This window comes from Sitophilus oryzae, unplaced genomic scaffold, assembly GCF_002938485.1.
Source record: "Sitophilus oryzae breed Bouriz unplaced genomic scaffold, Soryzae_2.0 scaffold_552_pilon_pilon, whole genome shotgun sequence".
Classification (NCBI taxonomy): domain Eukaryota; kingdom Metazoa; phylum Arthropoda; class Insecta; order Coleoptera; family Curculionidae; genus Sitophilus; species Sitophilus oryzae.
The window spans coordinates 699,670-713,002 of record NW_022147143.1 but is presented as its reverse complement, the minus strand read 5'-3'; the positions used below and the strand labels follow the sequence as shown (position 1 = coordinate 713,002).

Here is a 13,333-nt window from a genome sequence, read left to right as displayed (position 1 = left end):
AGCTATTTTGGATGAAATTTCTTTGTATAAAATTTTCGTTTTTACAGTTAATATTTTTGAGGTGAAACTTCCTTACGCGCGCTGGGGTAAAAATTCAAGGCCGTGACACACGAACTGGCGGGACGAAAAGTGGTAACGACGCGCGCTGGGAGTAAAACTTCAAGGACGTGACACACGAACTGGCGGGACGAAAAGTGGTAACGACGCGCGCTGGGGGTAAAACGTCAAGGACATGACACACGAGCTGGCGGGACGAAAGTGGTAACGACGCGCCTGGGAGTAAAACTTCAAGGACGTGACACACGAGCTGGCGGGACGAAAAGTGGTAACGACGCGCGCTGGGCGTAAAACTTCAAGGACAAACTACATTTTTTCAAACGTCTTTCAAATTCTTCAATTTAATAACTGTTAGTACTTCAGCACTTAGCACTTCAAATATAGGCACATAGTGCACACACTTTTTTTATTTGATTGTATATGACTATATAACTCTTGCATTTAAGTAAAAAAAGTTTAATATATGTTACTAATAGTTTTCAGAATAGAAAGAATCTTTTTAAATTGATAGGAGTTGTAAAATGTATGCTGAGATCTGTCCAAATGCATCAGGTGGAACTAAATGGATCTCTTCCAAATTAGCCGCTTCATTGATCTGAACCATCTGGTGTTGCTGATAACTTTAAATTGAACTCTAAGAAGACCGATTTCGAAGGGTTTTCGTGCTAGTACGATATGGGCAAGGCAGAGGACCGCATCAGAACGATTTTTTCGAAATACGAACATTCCGATATATCAGTTTCTGAACTAAGCAAGTTGGATATTCTACCTAAAATCGGAAAAACTAGAAAGTTACCTTTAAAGTGGATTATATGCGTTCTGACTGTGGTGTCTCTCTACGTGGTCGTTAAAAACGTTAATATTTTTGACGATTCTAAGGTAATATTAAATTTATTTAGTTATTTTTTTTAAATTAATGTTTTTAGTGTCTGGTCCCAATGCCACAAGATGTAACTAAGTTATTTCGCGATCCAGAATACTGCGACCTATGCGAAGATGTTCTTCAAGTAGACAAAGTTGCAAACGTTTCCCCAACACTATTCCTGGAAAAATACATCAAACCAATGCGTCCCGTTATTGTAACAGATGGTGCCCTTAATTGGCCTGCCAGAAGAGTTTTCAGTTTCGATTTTTTCAAGAATCTCTTTTCAAAAATCGAAATAAACCGCAGCCAAGATACTGGCTGCCAGTTTTTCCCCTACCAGACGGAATTTGGTTCTTTGCAAGATGTTTTTAACATGAACGACAATAGGGCCATGTTGAAACCCGGAGAAAAGCCTTGGTACGTCGGTTGGAACAACTGTAATGACGAGGCGGGGAAGTACTTGAAAGAGTTTTACCAGAAACCTTATTTCTTGTCTAATATGACGGAAAATATTGCTTTAAGTTGGATTTTTATGGGTGGACCTGGATACGGTGCTCATATGCACGTAAGTTTATTTTTATTAAGATATTAGGTAACTTTAAAATGAGATTTTAGGTCGATAATGTCCACTATCCTTCCTGGCAAGCCCAGCTGAGTGGAAAGAAGTTGTGGAAGTTGGCTCCGCCGCCAGAATGTTATTACAAATGCAAAGATCTGGAAGTTACTGTAGCAGCTGGTGAAATAAGTAAACTGTCTCATTATTTTAATGCTTTTTGTATGATACTGTTTGATTTTTAGTTGTTCTAGACACAAATCGTTGGTATCATCAAACAACTGTTTTACCTGGGTCTATAAGTATTACCATCGGTTCAGAGTTTGATTAAAATTATGTTTAATTATAGGATGGTTGGTATTTGTAATAAAATTCACTTTAAAGTAGAAAATATATATATTTATTTCATGATACTAAATGAAACTAATTCCATCTTAACAAAATTCATCTATTAGTATACAATAAATATACTACCAATTTCAATATTAGGCTCAAAATATTTGAAATGTTGACTGTCAACCAAGAACAATAATTTCACAACAATATCCTCTTAATCTATACAAAACCATGAAAGGTGACAAAAATGTGTCTGAAAACCAAACAAAATGTAAAGTACCTACTGATTGCATTACTATAAAAATAAAATGCGAAAATCCTGTAAAATAGCAGTTTTAATTGAGTTTTAATAATGGGCTTATAATAGATTCATTATAGTTTATTTCTAGGTAACAAAAATCTATTGATTACACAGAGAAACACATAATTTAAGATAAGTAAGAAGGCAAAATCTGTTATTTCAATAGAAAATAAAGATAAATAGATTAATACTTTTAAATATTCGTTCTGTTTTTTTATATAAAAAAGAAATATAAAAATATTGACACATTTTGCTATTTCTTGAGACGTTAAGTATCCCTATTCAGGACCTTCCACTATATCAACACTTGGTAAGTTCCATTTGTATTTATCAGAAAGTAATTGATAAACATCAGAAGATGACCTATGAATTGTCGTAAAGAATTCTACATCCTCATCATTTAATTCATTTTTTTCTCCTAGAATTAAGCTTATTACAGTTAATAAGGATGGGGGTATGTCACTCCTTAAGGCATCTATTATAGATTTTCTGCTAGGTTTCTCTTCAGCAATCCTTTTCTGTTTTAACATTCTCTTTATTGAAGCAATATCTCTGCTGTGCTGCTTGATTTTACGTAAATAATTTCTTGACACCAAATTCTTCAGTGATGCCCCTGCTGTCTTTTTCTCTTCCAAGTCCGAAGATTCATTGATATTATCATCATATATTAATAAACTGACATCATCTTCCTGTTCCATGGTAGTGGGTTCACACGTTTCAGGAATTTCTTGCTTCACTAGAGGTGGTTTTGAAGGACCTGGGATACCCGGGCAAGCATTTATATTGGCTACTGGTTTTGGTTGATTCGAAAGATTTTTTACGTTTTTAGATGGAGCATTGTTGGAGTTCGTAGGGACGAGAACTCCGTTTTTAATAACATATGATTCGATTTTTGGTGAGACTGTAAACATATTTTCTGTGTCTAAAACGAAAACCGTACCGTCGTCGTTGGCAGGTACCACTTTAATATCCTTGTACTGATTCGAAGATGGGAAGAAGGGCACATTATCGGGTTCGGTTTTAGCTATTTTAGGTAAACTTTCTATGGCGTCTCCATCAAGAGTTGGTACGGCGTTCTGTAACAGTCTCTTTCTTTGGGGATTTGGGAACCACCGAGGGTCAAAATGTTGCTCGCAAACCACCTTGTTCCTTAACTGGTCCTCTTCCAAATTGTAGAATTCCTTTTTGCATGCGTTCTCGATCCATACTATACACCTGTCTCGGTGTTTAACTGGATAGTGAAAGAAGTGAATATTTTCGGTTGTTTTCGTGGTGTTCGTACAATTTTTATATGAACAACGACATCCACCCATTTCTACAAATACACATATTATTTATTTATATTAAATTTTATGTTTACTTACTAAAAGCCGCTTTTTTTATCTTGTTCTCTTGTTTAGGTATTCTCCATAGATAGATAGTGTTCTCTTGACACTTGACACTTTTGACAACGACCACAGAACATATGTCCACGACAAATTGACGACAAGCAACAGAAAAAACGATTCGAATAGTCGAAATATGTACTTTTAAAAATAATCAATTATCTTGTTATCGCTCTTGTTTAAATATAAGTTATTAAATCAGTATATCATATATTATCTTTCAGTTAAGGAAAACTATTCAAATACCAAAATAAACTTTCATATTATTTCAATTATCTGTCCTTTACTAAAGGTATAGCAATCTCGCTCACACTCATTGTACTTATCAAAGGTCTGTTCCCAGAAAAATCCCTGACTAGTCAGCACGTTTCTCATTGGTTAAAATGCGTAGAAACCTGATTGTTAGTCAGGTTTCTACGCATCTCAGCCAATAAGAAACGCGCTGACTAGTTAGGGATTCTTCTGGGAACAGACATCATGTGTATTCTATAAGGGCCACTACTTCTTCGTACTTATAGTTTCCTGATACACGGGGATGAATTTCGAACAAGTGAGTTAAGAGAAAATGCCTTATATGCGATAACGGCAGCTTGTATAAGGAAAACAGAAGAATAGAAGCGGTTACCAGTTCTGTTTTTGATCTGTGGTTCTTATATAAGTGACAGGTACTTTAAGACGCCATTGTTTAAATTATTCTAGAAACTTTACTTAGGTTCTTACAGTTTTTCTCTTAATTAATTTATAGCAATTACTCTGGCAATTAGTAAACAGTGAAATTGGTAATGGTAGCTTAATGAGAGAGACAGGAAACAACAAAATTGGACGGTGATATAATATGAAGGTGAGCGAAGATAAGAATGAATTCTTATTGAATTAACAGAAACTATTAATTTTATTTAAGCTGTTATTCTGGGGCCATTAGGCGCAAAGTTAAGATGTTTTGATGGCAGAAAAGGAAGGTAGCCACACACACACACACACACAATTTTTTCGATATGATGGGGCTTCACTACCTCTTCGCACTTTTATTTTCCTGATACACGTGGAAGAATTTTGAACAAGTGAGGTAAGCAGCGTTGCCAACTGCTTGAACCGATTATCCCCAACAAACCTAGGGTGATTCCACACAATTCCACACATGTATTTTTAGGTCGATTTTGAAACATTGACACTAATGACAGTTGACAGTCTTGAGTAGGTATTGACCATATGACCAACGTATTAAAATTGCAAAAGAGAAGAGATGTACCAGGAAAACCATTCCAAAAAAAGCTATCATGTCTATCCCACTAGGGTTCCCACATTGGTTCCCACCCTAGTCATTGGTTCCCACTCAATGTATCATTATGTGTATATTATGGGTATATTCTTACGTCTGTTAAAATGGCAACTACCTCTTCGTGTTTATGGTCTCCTGATACACGGTATTCGCCAAGCCAAACTAACCAACATTTGTATTTTTATATTGTATTTATTGAATATTGGGTTTTGAAGATCTCACTGGAAATGAAACTGGTATTTTATTCAGTAATTATTTTTATTTGGATTATTAAAAAAATACTAACAAAAAATATTAGTAAACTATACTAGAGCTAGGTTATCCATATTCTTAGTTGTACTACTATATTTCTCCTATTTACATTATAAAGCAAATAACTTTCTCTCCAGCAAACACATTATTTTTTGCCATTAAATACAGTTATCGTTTAAACAAGAACATTTTAATATCGAAAAATAGTTCTAGATTAAATAAAAAAAAATACAACTAATATTCTAATAAAAATTAAAAGATCGATAAAAAGATAATTATAAAATAACTTAAAATTATTATATATATTTTTCAAAATGTGTAATCTGATACAATAATTATTATATAGACAACTATGCTGCCAATGAGGTTTCCACCCCTATTTTGATACAGCTTCATTTCAACTTGTACCTTGATCTCTTGAGGACCCTGTATACGTTTGATGAGGTTCAGTTCCATGACATTCCCTTCGCGCTGAATTTTCTGGATATAACTGTCGTCGACTTTTGCTAGTCCCGGTGGACTGTTCACTTCCAACAATTTTAACGTAAACTCGGCCCGAGCTGCAGTCCAATTCGGTCCTTTAATTTTGATGAGGGATATACCATCTTCGGGCAGGGGTAGGTTTGATACCAAAGTCATGAATTGGTATGAATACTGTTCGGGCATGAGCAGACATTGGTTGTCTCTTGGATCGCAAGTTACTCTTTTACATCGCCTAGAAAAATATTAATAATAAATAGTAATCGTATAGTAATAATTTTTGTTTTGATTAGATATTGATTATATCTCTACAGGGGTTTGAAAAATCAGGGTTTTTTTTACAGGGGTTCTAAAAATCGTCAGGAAATGTATTTTATACTTCTTTATACTCAGGAATTTTTTAAAATTTTTTGAAGTGGTGGAACAATATGAAAAAAATTAAAAACTCATTTTTTTATGATAATCTTTATGTTTATGTATTTTTGACAAGAATGTATTTTTAATGAAAAAATATTTTCTACTGACTTTTTTAAACTAAACAAATATATAAGTAAAAAAATGAGTTTTTAATTTTTTTCATATTGTTCCACCACTTCAAAAAATTCTTAAAAAATCTTCTTTTTTTTTCTGACGATTTTTAGTGAGTGACATATTTTACAAAGGTTAAAAAAATGAAGATTTTAATTTTCTTTCCTCCGCTAAATATCGGCTTTTCGTTTAAGAATCATGATCATATTATTTTTTCATGTCTTACACTTTTTACTATGAAAATAAAAATAAAATTGAAAAAAACAGGTTTTTTTGAAAAGCTCGAAACCGTTTGAATTAAAGAGCTAAAAATTTAGGTGAATTATTTTGATTCAACACCAAATCGATCCCCTGAGTGCGAGTCAAAAAAAGCCGCGGGGGCAGATTTCCCGTATTAATCCGGCTATATCCTTTGTAGAATTTTCTATCAGTGTCTCCTATTTTTTTCGGAGCTCTGAAATCCAATTTTTTGACTTTTTTGGAGGTATATAAAATAACGTCATTTTTCTGTTGTTTTTTATTTATTTTTTTCTTATTATGCTGTTCGGGTATAACTAAGCATTCATTGTTCCACGGATCTTTCGTTATCTTTCGTAACGTTCCAAAAAAGATGAAACAATTGGGAAGCATTAATTTTGGAAGGGCTTCAATTAGGTCTTTACGTTTTCTAATTAATTTATCAACTAGTGAAGGAGAATATCCATTACACTCAGCTGCATTCCTAATGTAATCTCTTTCTATTTCATATCTTTCGTTGGAAAGTGGGAAACTAAGTAATCTATGAACTAAGAAATTTAAACTAGCCATTTTATGTTCAACACTATGATGTGATTCATTAGGAATATATCTGCGTGTGGTCGTATTTTTCCTATAGATATCAAATTCCAGGCAATTATTAGTATTTCTAATAACTAATACATCTAGAAATGGTAATCTGTCGTTGTTCTCAATTTCATGCGTAAATTTAATGGAAGGAAAAACGATTATTTAACTTAGAAATAAAATTATCTATGGTGTCTGAATGTGTGTCAAAAAACAGCAAAAATATCATCCACATACCTAAACCATACTCTTGGAAAATACTCAAACTGATTCTTAGCCTCCACTTCAAACCTGCTCATGAATTAGCCAAAAATGGAGACCATGGATTACCCATTGCTGTACCTTCCCGCTAATCAAAAAAGTTGTTATTAAATTGAAAACAATTTTGTTTCATACATAACGATGTAAGCTCAATATATTCACTCACAGTTTTGTTGTCGAGACCATTTGCGTTCAGTAATTCCTTTAAGTAGCCTAAAGTATGTGGAATTTGAACACTTGGGAACAACGAAGATACATCAAAGGAGACCAAAATTTCACCTTCATGCAATGTTATATCTTGTAATCTTAATTTTGTTAATGAATTCAATATTATTTTTAACTGAGAAAGAAGGTTCATGATCAGGTAAATTTTCGAACTCCCTTGATAACCATTTTGCCAAATTATAAGTCGGAGAACCTACAGCCGAAACAATTGGGCGCATAGACTTGTCCGGTTTATGAATTTTTGGCAAAGCATACAATTTTGGTAATGAGGGATTGGATACTTGCAATTTCCTCTTTAAAGAAAGATCAATAAGGGTGTTACATTCTTTTAGAGTTTTTTTAACGTCTGCTACCATCTTAGACAAAGGATTCTTTTTCAAATTTATGTAGGGGCCATTATCGATTAAGTTGTTAACCTTATCGTAATAGTCTTTTATCTAATATAACAACCTTATTTCCCTTATCAGCTTTTAGATAGAAACAATATTTGTTACGCAAACTCTTGACAATATTGTGCTCTTTGTTAGATTTTAATGAATTACTTGAAACGATATTTTTTTTTTTTGATAACTGATTTCTACAAGCCTCTCTTGCAAATACTTTAGAAGCCTCGGGCAAGTGCTGAATAGCAGTTTCAACACCAACGACGATTTCCTCCAAAGCGCTACTAGAGTTGGGCAATGCATACTTTAAACCTTTGTTTAATAAACTGAGCTCTTGTTTATCAAAAGTCTGCGAAGAAAGATTTTCTACTATGTTTATGTCTCTTTGGAAAACATGTTTGTTTTTAGAGCTTTTTAATTTTTTAAACTTATTATTCAAAATGGACATTAGTCGTCTAGTATTTGACCGGTATTTAATAATAATTATAAAAAACTCTTTTCTACGTTTGGGTAAATAAATGTTTGCGTAATCATTCATATGTTGTTGGGATATTATGTCAGTGCATTATTGTATGTCTGGGGTTTTAAAAATGAATTTTGTGTTAATAAATGAGAGTGCTTTTTATTGGTGGTTTGGAAATTTTTTGAGAATACTATAAGGTTTGTTTTTTATAGATTTTATGGGTTATTAATTTTTAATGGAATGTTTTACCTTTTATCGATCCGGTGTCACGCATCGCTGACCTATTCCCTCGGGATAAGGGGAAGTGATTTCCTTTGATTTGCCATAATTTTTAGTCCGGACCTGGATCGTTTGCTTTTACGCCATTTCGAAGTGAATGTTATTCAAATTCGATTTAAAAATGTATTGTTCGGTTTGTATCGATTTTTTGACCGATATTTTTTATTTATACTGTAGGAGAAATACCTTAGAGAGTATTAGGGATGTAATAAATATATCGATATATTATTTTGATACCCAATAATTATCGTTAAAATTACCCAAGTTAATATTCCCTTTTGGGAAAATTTTCGAAGTTTTAAATGATATCAGCAATTCTCCACTTTTAAACTAATAAAACTAACAACTGGAATATAATTTGGCGTCAGATGTAGAGCTGGAATTTATGATAAATTATACAGACATTCAAAAAGTTGAACGGAAACATTTAATTATTTTTGTCTCTAACTTTGTTTGAAAATTCGTCATGGAAATTTGCCGATTTTGATAAATCTACTGATATTACCCCATTTTGGTAAAAACTGCTATTTTTTTATTAATTAAAACGCATACGCTGTTCATAATTAACTAATCAATAAGCGTGGGACTTTAAAAACTATCTCAAAAGACATTTAATGTGTATGAAATATACAATGACCTAAATCTCTGTGTATTTTTACTAGAAATTTCGATGCCACGAGATCGAAACTTCTTATATTTTAACTCAAAGTGCATATTTTCTGATACATATCAAAATGCATCTCGTTTAGTAACTTTCTAAAGTTAAAATTGGAAAAGACAAGTTTCGTGTACTTTCTGGTCTCCTCAAACTTTTCTAGATTGAAAAGCCTTTTGGCTCGTTATAAGCACCTTGAGTACTGTAACAATCTTGTTTTTAGCTTTTATCTTTCGTTTTTACACAGATGCTGCATTATTATAATTTTTTTGAATGTGGTAGACAATGATTCAGTATTGAAACTAAAAGAATTTCGGACTTCCATTGTCTTTATTTACGTTTGTTTGTGCTCGCTGAGTCGTACAAATATACAACTTACGACTCACACTATAGGTATTGACTCGCACTCAAGGGATCGATTTGGTGTCGAATCAAAATATTTCACCTAAGTTTTTAGCTCTTTAACTCAAACGGTTTTCGAGATTTTCAAAAAAAACTGTTTTTTAAATTTTATTTTTATAGTAAAATTAAAAATTAATTAATGATGATTTTTTTTCTAATTCTTAGAAGACTGAGACATGAAAAAATAATATGACCATGATTCTTAAACGAAAAGCCGATTTTTAGCGGAGGAAAGAAAATTAAAATCTTATTTTTTCTAACCTTTGTGAAATATGTTACTTACTAAAAATCGTCAGAAAATGTCTTTTATACTCCTTTACACTCAGGAATTTTTTAGAATTTTTTGAAGTGGTGGAACAATATGAAAAAAAAAGAAATAAGAACTCATTTCTTTTCTCAAATCTTCTGTTTCAACTAATTCATATTTTTGTTTAGTTTAAAAAGTGCGTTAGAAAATATTTTTTCGTTAAAAATACATCCTTGTCAGAAATAAACATAAAGATTGTTATAAAAAAATGAGTTCGAGAAGATTTTAGAAAAAAATGAGTTTTTAATTTTTTTCATTTTGTTCCACCACTTCAAAAAATTTTCACTTATAATATCACAAGAGCTTAAATTATTTTCGGAAATTTTTTTGAGGGCACGAATATTTTGAAAATTATCCCGAGTCGAAGACGAGGGAAAATTTTCCTAAAATATTCGTGCCCGAAAGAAAATTTCCAGGAATAATTTAAGCTTGCGTGGTATTCGGTAAGAAAATTTCACACCTAAATTTGAAAAAAAATATTAATCCAACATGATATTTTAAAATAATTTCAATTTGTTAAGTTGGCCAAGGTATTGATGTTTTTGACATATTATGTGTTTTGTCATTTTTGTTTGCGATTCTGTCATTAAGCTATTACTAGTTTTAAAACGTCTGTACGTAGAGTAAGAAGTGTATAGCGAAATGTCGCGATTTGGAAAAGTAAACCAACAAGTCATTAAAGAAGAAATTGAAAATATAAAACCAGATAACACTCGAAAATCAAAATCAAGTGTATATCCATCATATTTCGTTAAATAGAAAAATACCAGCTTTAGTTAAATAAAGGCGGCAGAACTATATTTTTTAGAACATGGCAATTTCGAAGAAATTCATATGTAGGTATATCTAACATATTTCCTTAAATAAAAAATATTACCAACCTTAGTTACATCAAATGCTAAAACTCAAATGGGTAATATTTCAATATATAGACATTGTAGTTCATTCACATTATGATTGTAGATCTTACGTTTACCTTTTCAACTGTCAAAAAATGTCCACTAAAGTTTCGTGGCGCCTCGAAAAAATTTCCGGAAATTTTTTCAGTTGCCATGGTAACTAGTCAACATTAAAGCATGTTATTGGTTGAAAAGTAGAGGTGTGAAATTTTCAACATAATTTATTTTGTTTTTTTACATATTTTGAAATTCTTTAAAAAATCATACAGGGTGTTCCAAAAAGTTTGGTAAAATTGATTCCCCACGATTCTGCCCTAGTTTGTATGTTAATGGAAATTCTTGCTTTGCTTTAGCATTACCATTACAAATGATTTATTCGACGCGAACGAAGTTGCGGGTACATGCTAGTATAAATATAAATATGAACTGATCTCAGACACACCCTAAAACTGAAATAATGATGACGTAACAGTGAACAATGGCTGAGCGTTCTGTAATTGACTTGCGATCAAAAATATATACTTACGATGCGTTATTGGGATCTTTTGAATAATATGGCTTGCAATTGATTGGATAACATTTGTAGCCTCCTCTGGTGTTGACACAGATGTCTTCTTGATGTCCACAAACGTTTTGCTGGCATTCGTCAATATCTAACAAAAAATAAAAGTATATTGAATGAATGAATGAACACCAAACAGAATAACTCATGAATAAATACAGGGATAGTATTATAGTCCTTCCTTGATATTTTTATTCTGAGGTTTTAAACACTTACCCGTGCAAACCCTTTTATCTGATCCTAGTTTATACCCCTTTGGACATTCGCAGGTATAACTGCCTGGGATATTCTTGCATGTGCCTACGCACAATTTTCTGTCTCTAAACTTTTCGCACTCGTCAATATCTTCGCAAGTTCGTGTATCGTTTCTTAAAGAGTATCCAAGTTTACAGGCACATCGGTACGACCCCCACAAGTTAACGCAGTTCTGTTCACATAAAGACGGCGTTTGTTCACATTCGTTAATGTCTTCACATGAACTCTGATTCTGATAAAATCCGCCTTTGCACGTGCACTTGTACGATCCTACCGTATTCACACAGTCAGAATTCGATCCGCAGGGCTGCAATTTAAAATATTACGTTTACTTTTTAATGTAGTATGTTTTCAAGTACTTACTGATTTCTTTCGAAAATCGACAACTATGAAACTATGTAGGTACGAAATAATATACATGTACTGATTTCTTTCGAAAATCGACAACTATGAAACTATGATCCCTTCCCCGACACAAACGGTACATTGTGAAACAGGAAATTGTAGAGAGAAACAAGCCCTATAACATAGGATACAACATTTTAATGAACAGTGTTTTCCAGAAAATCAATAAAATGAAAAATATACGAAATAATATACTGATTTCTTTCGAAAATCGACCAACCATGAAACTATGAAACCTTCCCGGGCACAAACTGTACATTGTGAGACAGGAAATTGTAGAGAGAAACAAGCCCTATAACATATGATACAACATTTTAATGAACAGTGCTTTCCATAAAATCAATATAAAGAAAAATATACGAAATAATATACATGTACTGATTTCTTTCGAAAATCGACAACTATGAAACTATGATCCCTTCCCGGACACAAACGGTACATTGTGAGACAGGAAACTGTAGAGAGAAACAAGCCCTATAACATAGGATGCAACATTTTAATGAACAGTGCTTTCCATAAAATGAATAAAATGAAAAATATACGAAATAATCTACATGTACTGATTTCTTTCGAAAATCGACAACTATGAAACTATGAACCCTTCCTGGACACAAACGGTACATTGTGAGACAGGAAATTGTAGAGAGAAACAAGCCCTATAACATAGGATACAACATTTTAATGAACAGTGCTTTCCATAAAATCAAGAAAATCAAAAATATAGAAAATAATATACAAGTTCTGATTTCTTTCGAAAATCGACAACTATGAAACTATGAACCAATCCCGGACACAAACGGTACATTGTGAGACAGGAAACTGTAGAGAGAAACAAGCCCTATAACATAGGATGCAACATTTTAATGAACAGTGCTTTCCATAAAATGAATAAAATGAAAAATATACGAAATAATCTACATGTACTGGTTTCTTTCGAAAATCGACAACTATGAAACTATGAACCCTTCCCGGACACAAACGGTACATTGTGAGACAGGAAATTGTAGAAAGAAACAAGTCCTATAACATAGGATACAACATTTTAATGAACAGTGCTTTCCATAAAATCAATATAATGAAAAATATATACGAAATAATATACATGTACTGATTTCTTTCGAAAATCGACAACTATGAAACTATGATCCCTTCCCGGACACAAACGGTACATTGTGAGACAGGAAACTGTAGAGAGAAACAAGCCCTATAACATAGGATGCAACATTTTAATGAACAGTGCTTTCCATAAAATGAATAAAATGAAAAATATACGAAATAATCTACATGTACTGATTTCTTTCGAAAATCGACAACTATGAAACTATGAACCCTTCCTGGACACAATTTTACATTGTGAGACAGGAAATTGTAGAGAGAAA

The 13,333-nt window shown here is 32.6% G+C and overlaps 3 protein-coding genes and 1 long non-coding RNA gene across 4 annotated transcripts in view; 2 read left to right on the top strand and 2 right to left on the bottom strand.

The window, feature by feature from the left end:
- The first annotated feature begins 38 nt into the window (after positions 1-38).
- On the top strand, positions 39-1,848 carry LOC115887166 (bifunctional arginine demethylase and lysyl-hydroxylase JMJD6-B). The gene is made up of 4 exons (XM_030906508.1): positions 39-936; positions 984-1,487; positions 1,538-1,667; positions 1,721-1,848. The coding sequence occupies exons 1-4, from the start codon at positions 733-735 to the stop codon at positions 1,804-1,806; spliced, it is 924 nt and encodes a 307-aa protein (XP_030762368.1). The 5' UTR covers positions 39-732; the 3' UTR covers positions 1,807-1,848.
- A 327-nt stretch (positions 1,849-2,175) lies between these two features.
- LOC115887163 lies at positions 2,176-3,597 on the bottom strand. Its single transcript, XM_030906506.1, has 2 exons — positions 3,477-3,597; positions 2,176-3,427 (listed from the first exon to the last, which is right to left on the bottom strand). The coding sequence occupies exon 2, from the start codon at positions 3,423-3,425 to the stop codon at positions 2,391-2,393; it is 1,035 nt and encodes a 344-aa protein (XP_030762366.1). The 5' UTR covers positions 3,426-3,427; positions 3,477-3,597; the 3' UTR covers positions 2,176-2,390.
- A 574-nt stretch (positions 3,598-4,171) lies between these two features.
- Positions 4,172-13,333, top strand: part of LOC115887169 — a 58,144-nt gene continuing 48,982 nt past the window's right edge. The window contains exons 1-2 of the long non-coding RNA XR_004051026.1: positions 4,172-4,338; positions 4,399-4,563. This is a non-coding gene — a long non-coding RNA (uncharacterized LOC115887169). The remainder of the gene's footprint in view (positions 4,339-4,398; positions 4,564-13,333) is intronic.
- LOC115887167 (fibulin-1-like) overlaps positions 5,021-13,333 on the bottom strand; it is a 29,934-nt gene continuing 21,621 nt past the window's right edge. Inside the window, exons 14-16 of the mRNA XM_030906509.1 lie at positions 11,511-11,856; positions 11,259-11,385; positions 5,021-5,743 (exon numbers count right to left, since the gene is read on the bottom strand). Of these exons, the coding sequence (XP_030762369.1) occupies positions 5,338-5,743; positions 11,259-11,385; positions 11,511-11,856 (879 nt within the window). The 3' untranslated portion in view covers positions 5,021-5,337. The remainder of the gene's footprint in view (positions 5,744-11,258; positions 11,386-11,510; positions 11,857-13,333) is intronic.

Excerpts from the sequence above, each read along its gene's own strand:
- LOC115887166 (XM_030906508.1), top strand. The coding sequence starts at position 733 with ATGGGCAAGGCAGAGGACCGCATCAGAACGATTTTTTCGAAATACGAA. Across the intron at positions 1,488-1,537 it reads GATACGGTGCTCATATGCAC|GTCGATAATGTCCACTATCC; the intron begins GTAAGTTTATTT and ends ATGAGATTTTAG. Across the intron at positions 1,668-1,720 it reads TGTAGCAGCTGGTGAAATAA|TTGTTCTAGACACAAATCGT; the intron begins GTAAACTGTCTC and ends TTTGATTTTTAG.
- LOC115887163 (XM_030906506.1), bottom strand. The coding sequence starts at position 3,425 with ATGGGTGGATGTCGTTGTTCATATAAAAATTGTACGAACACCACGAAA.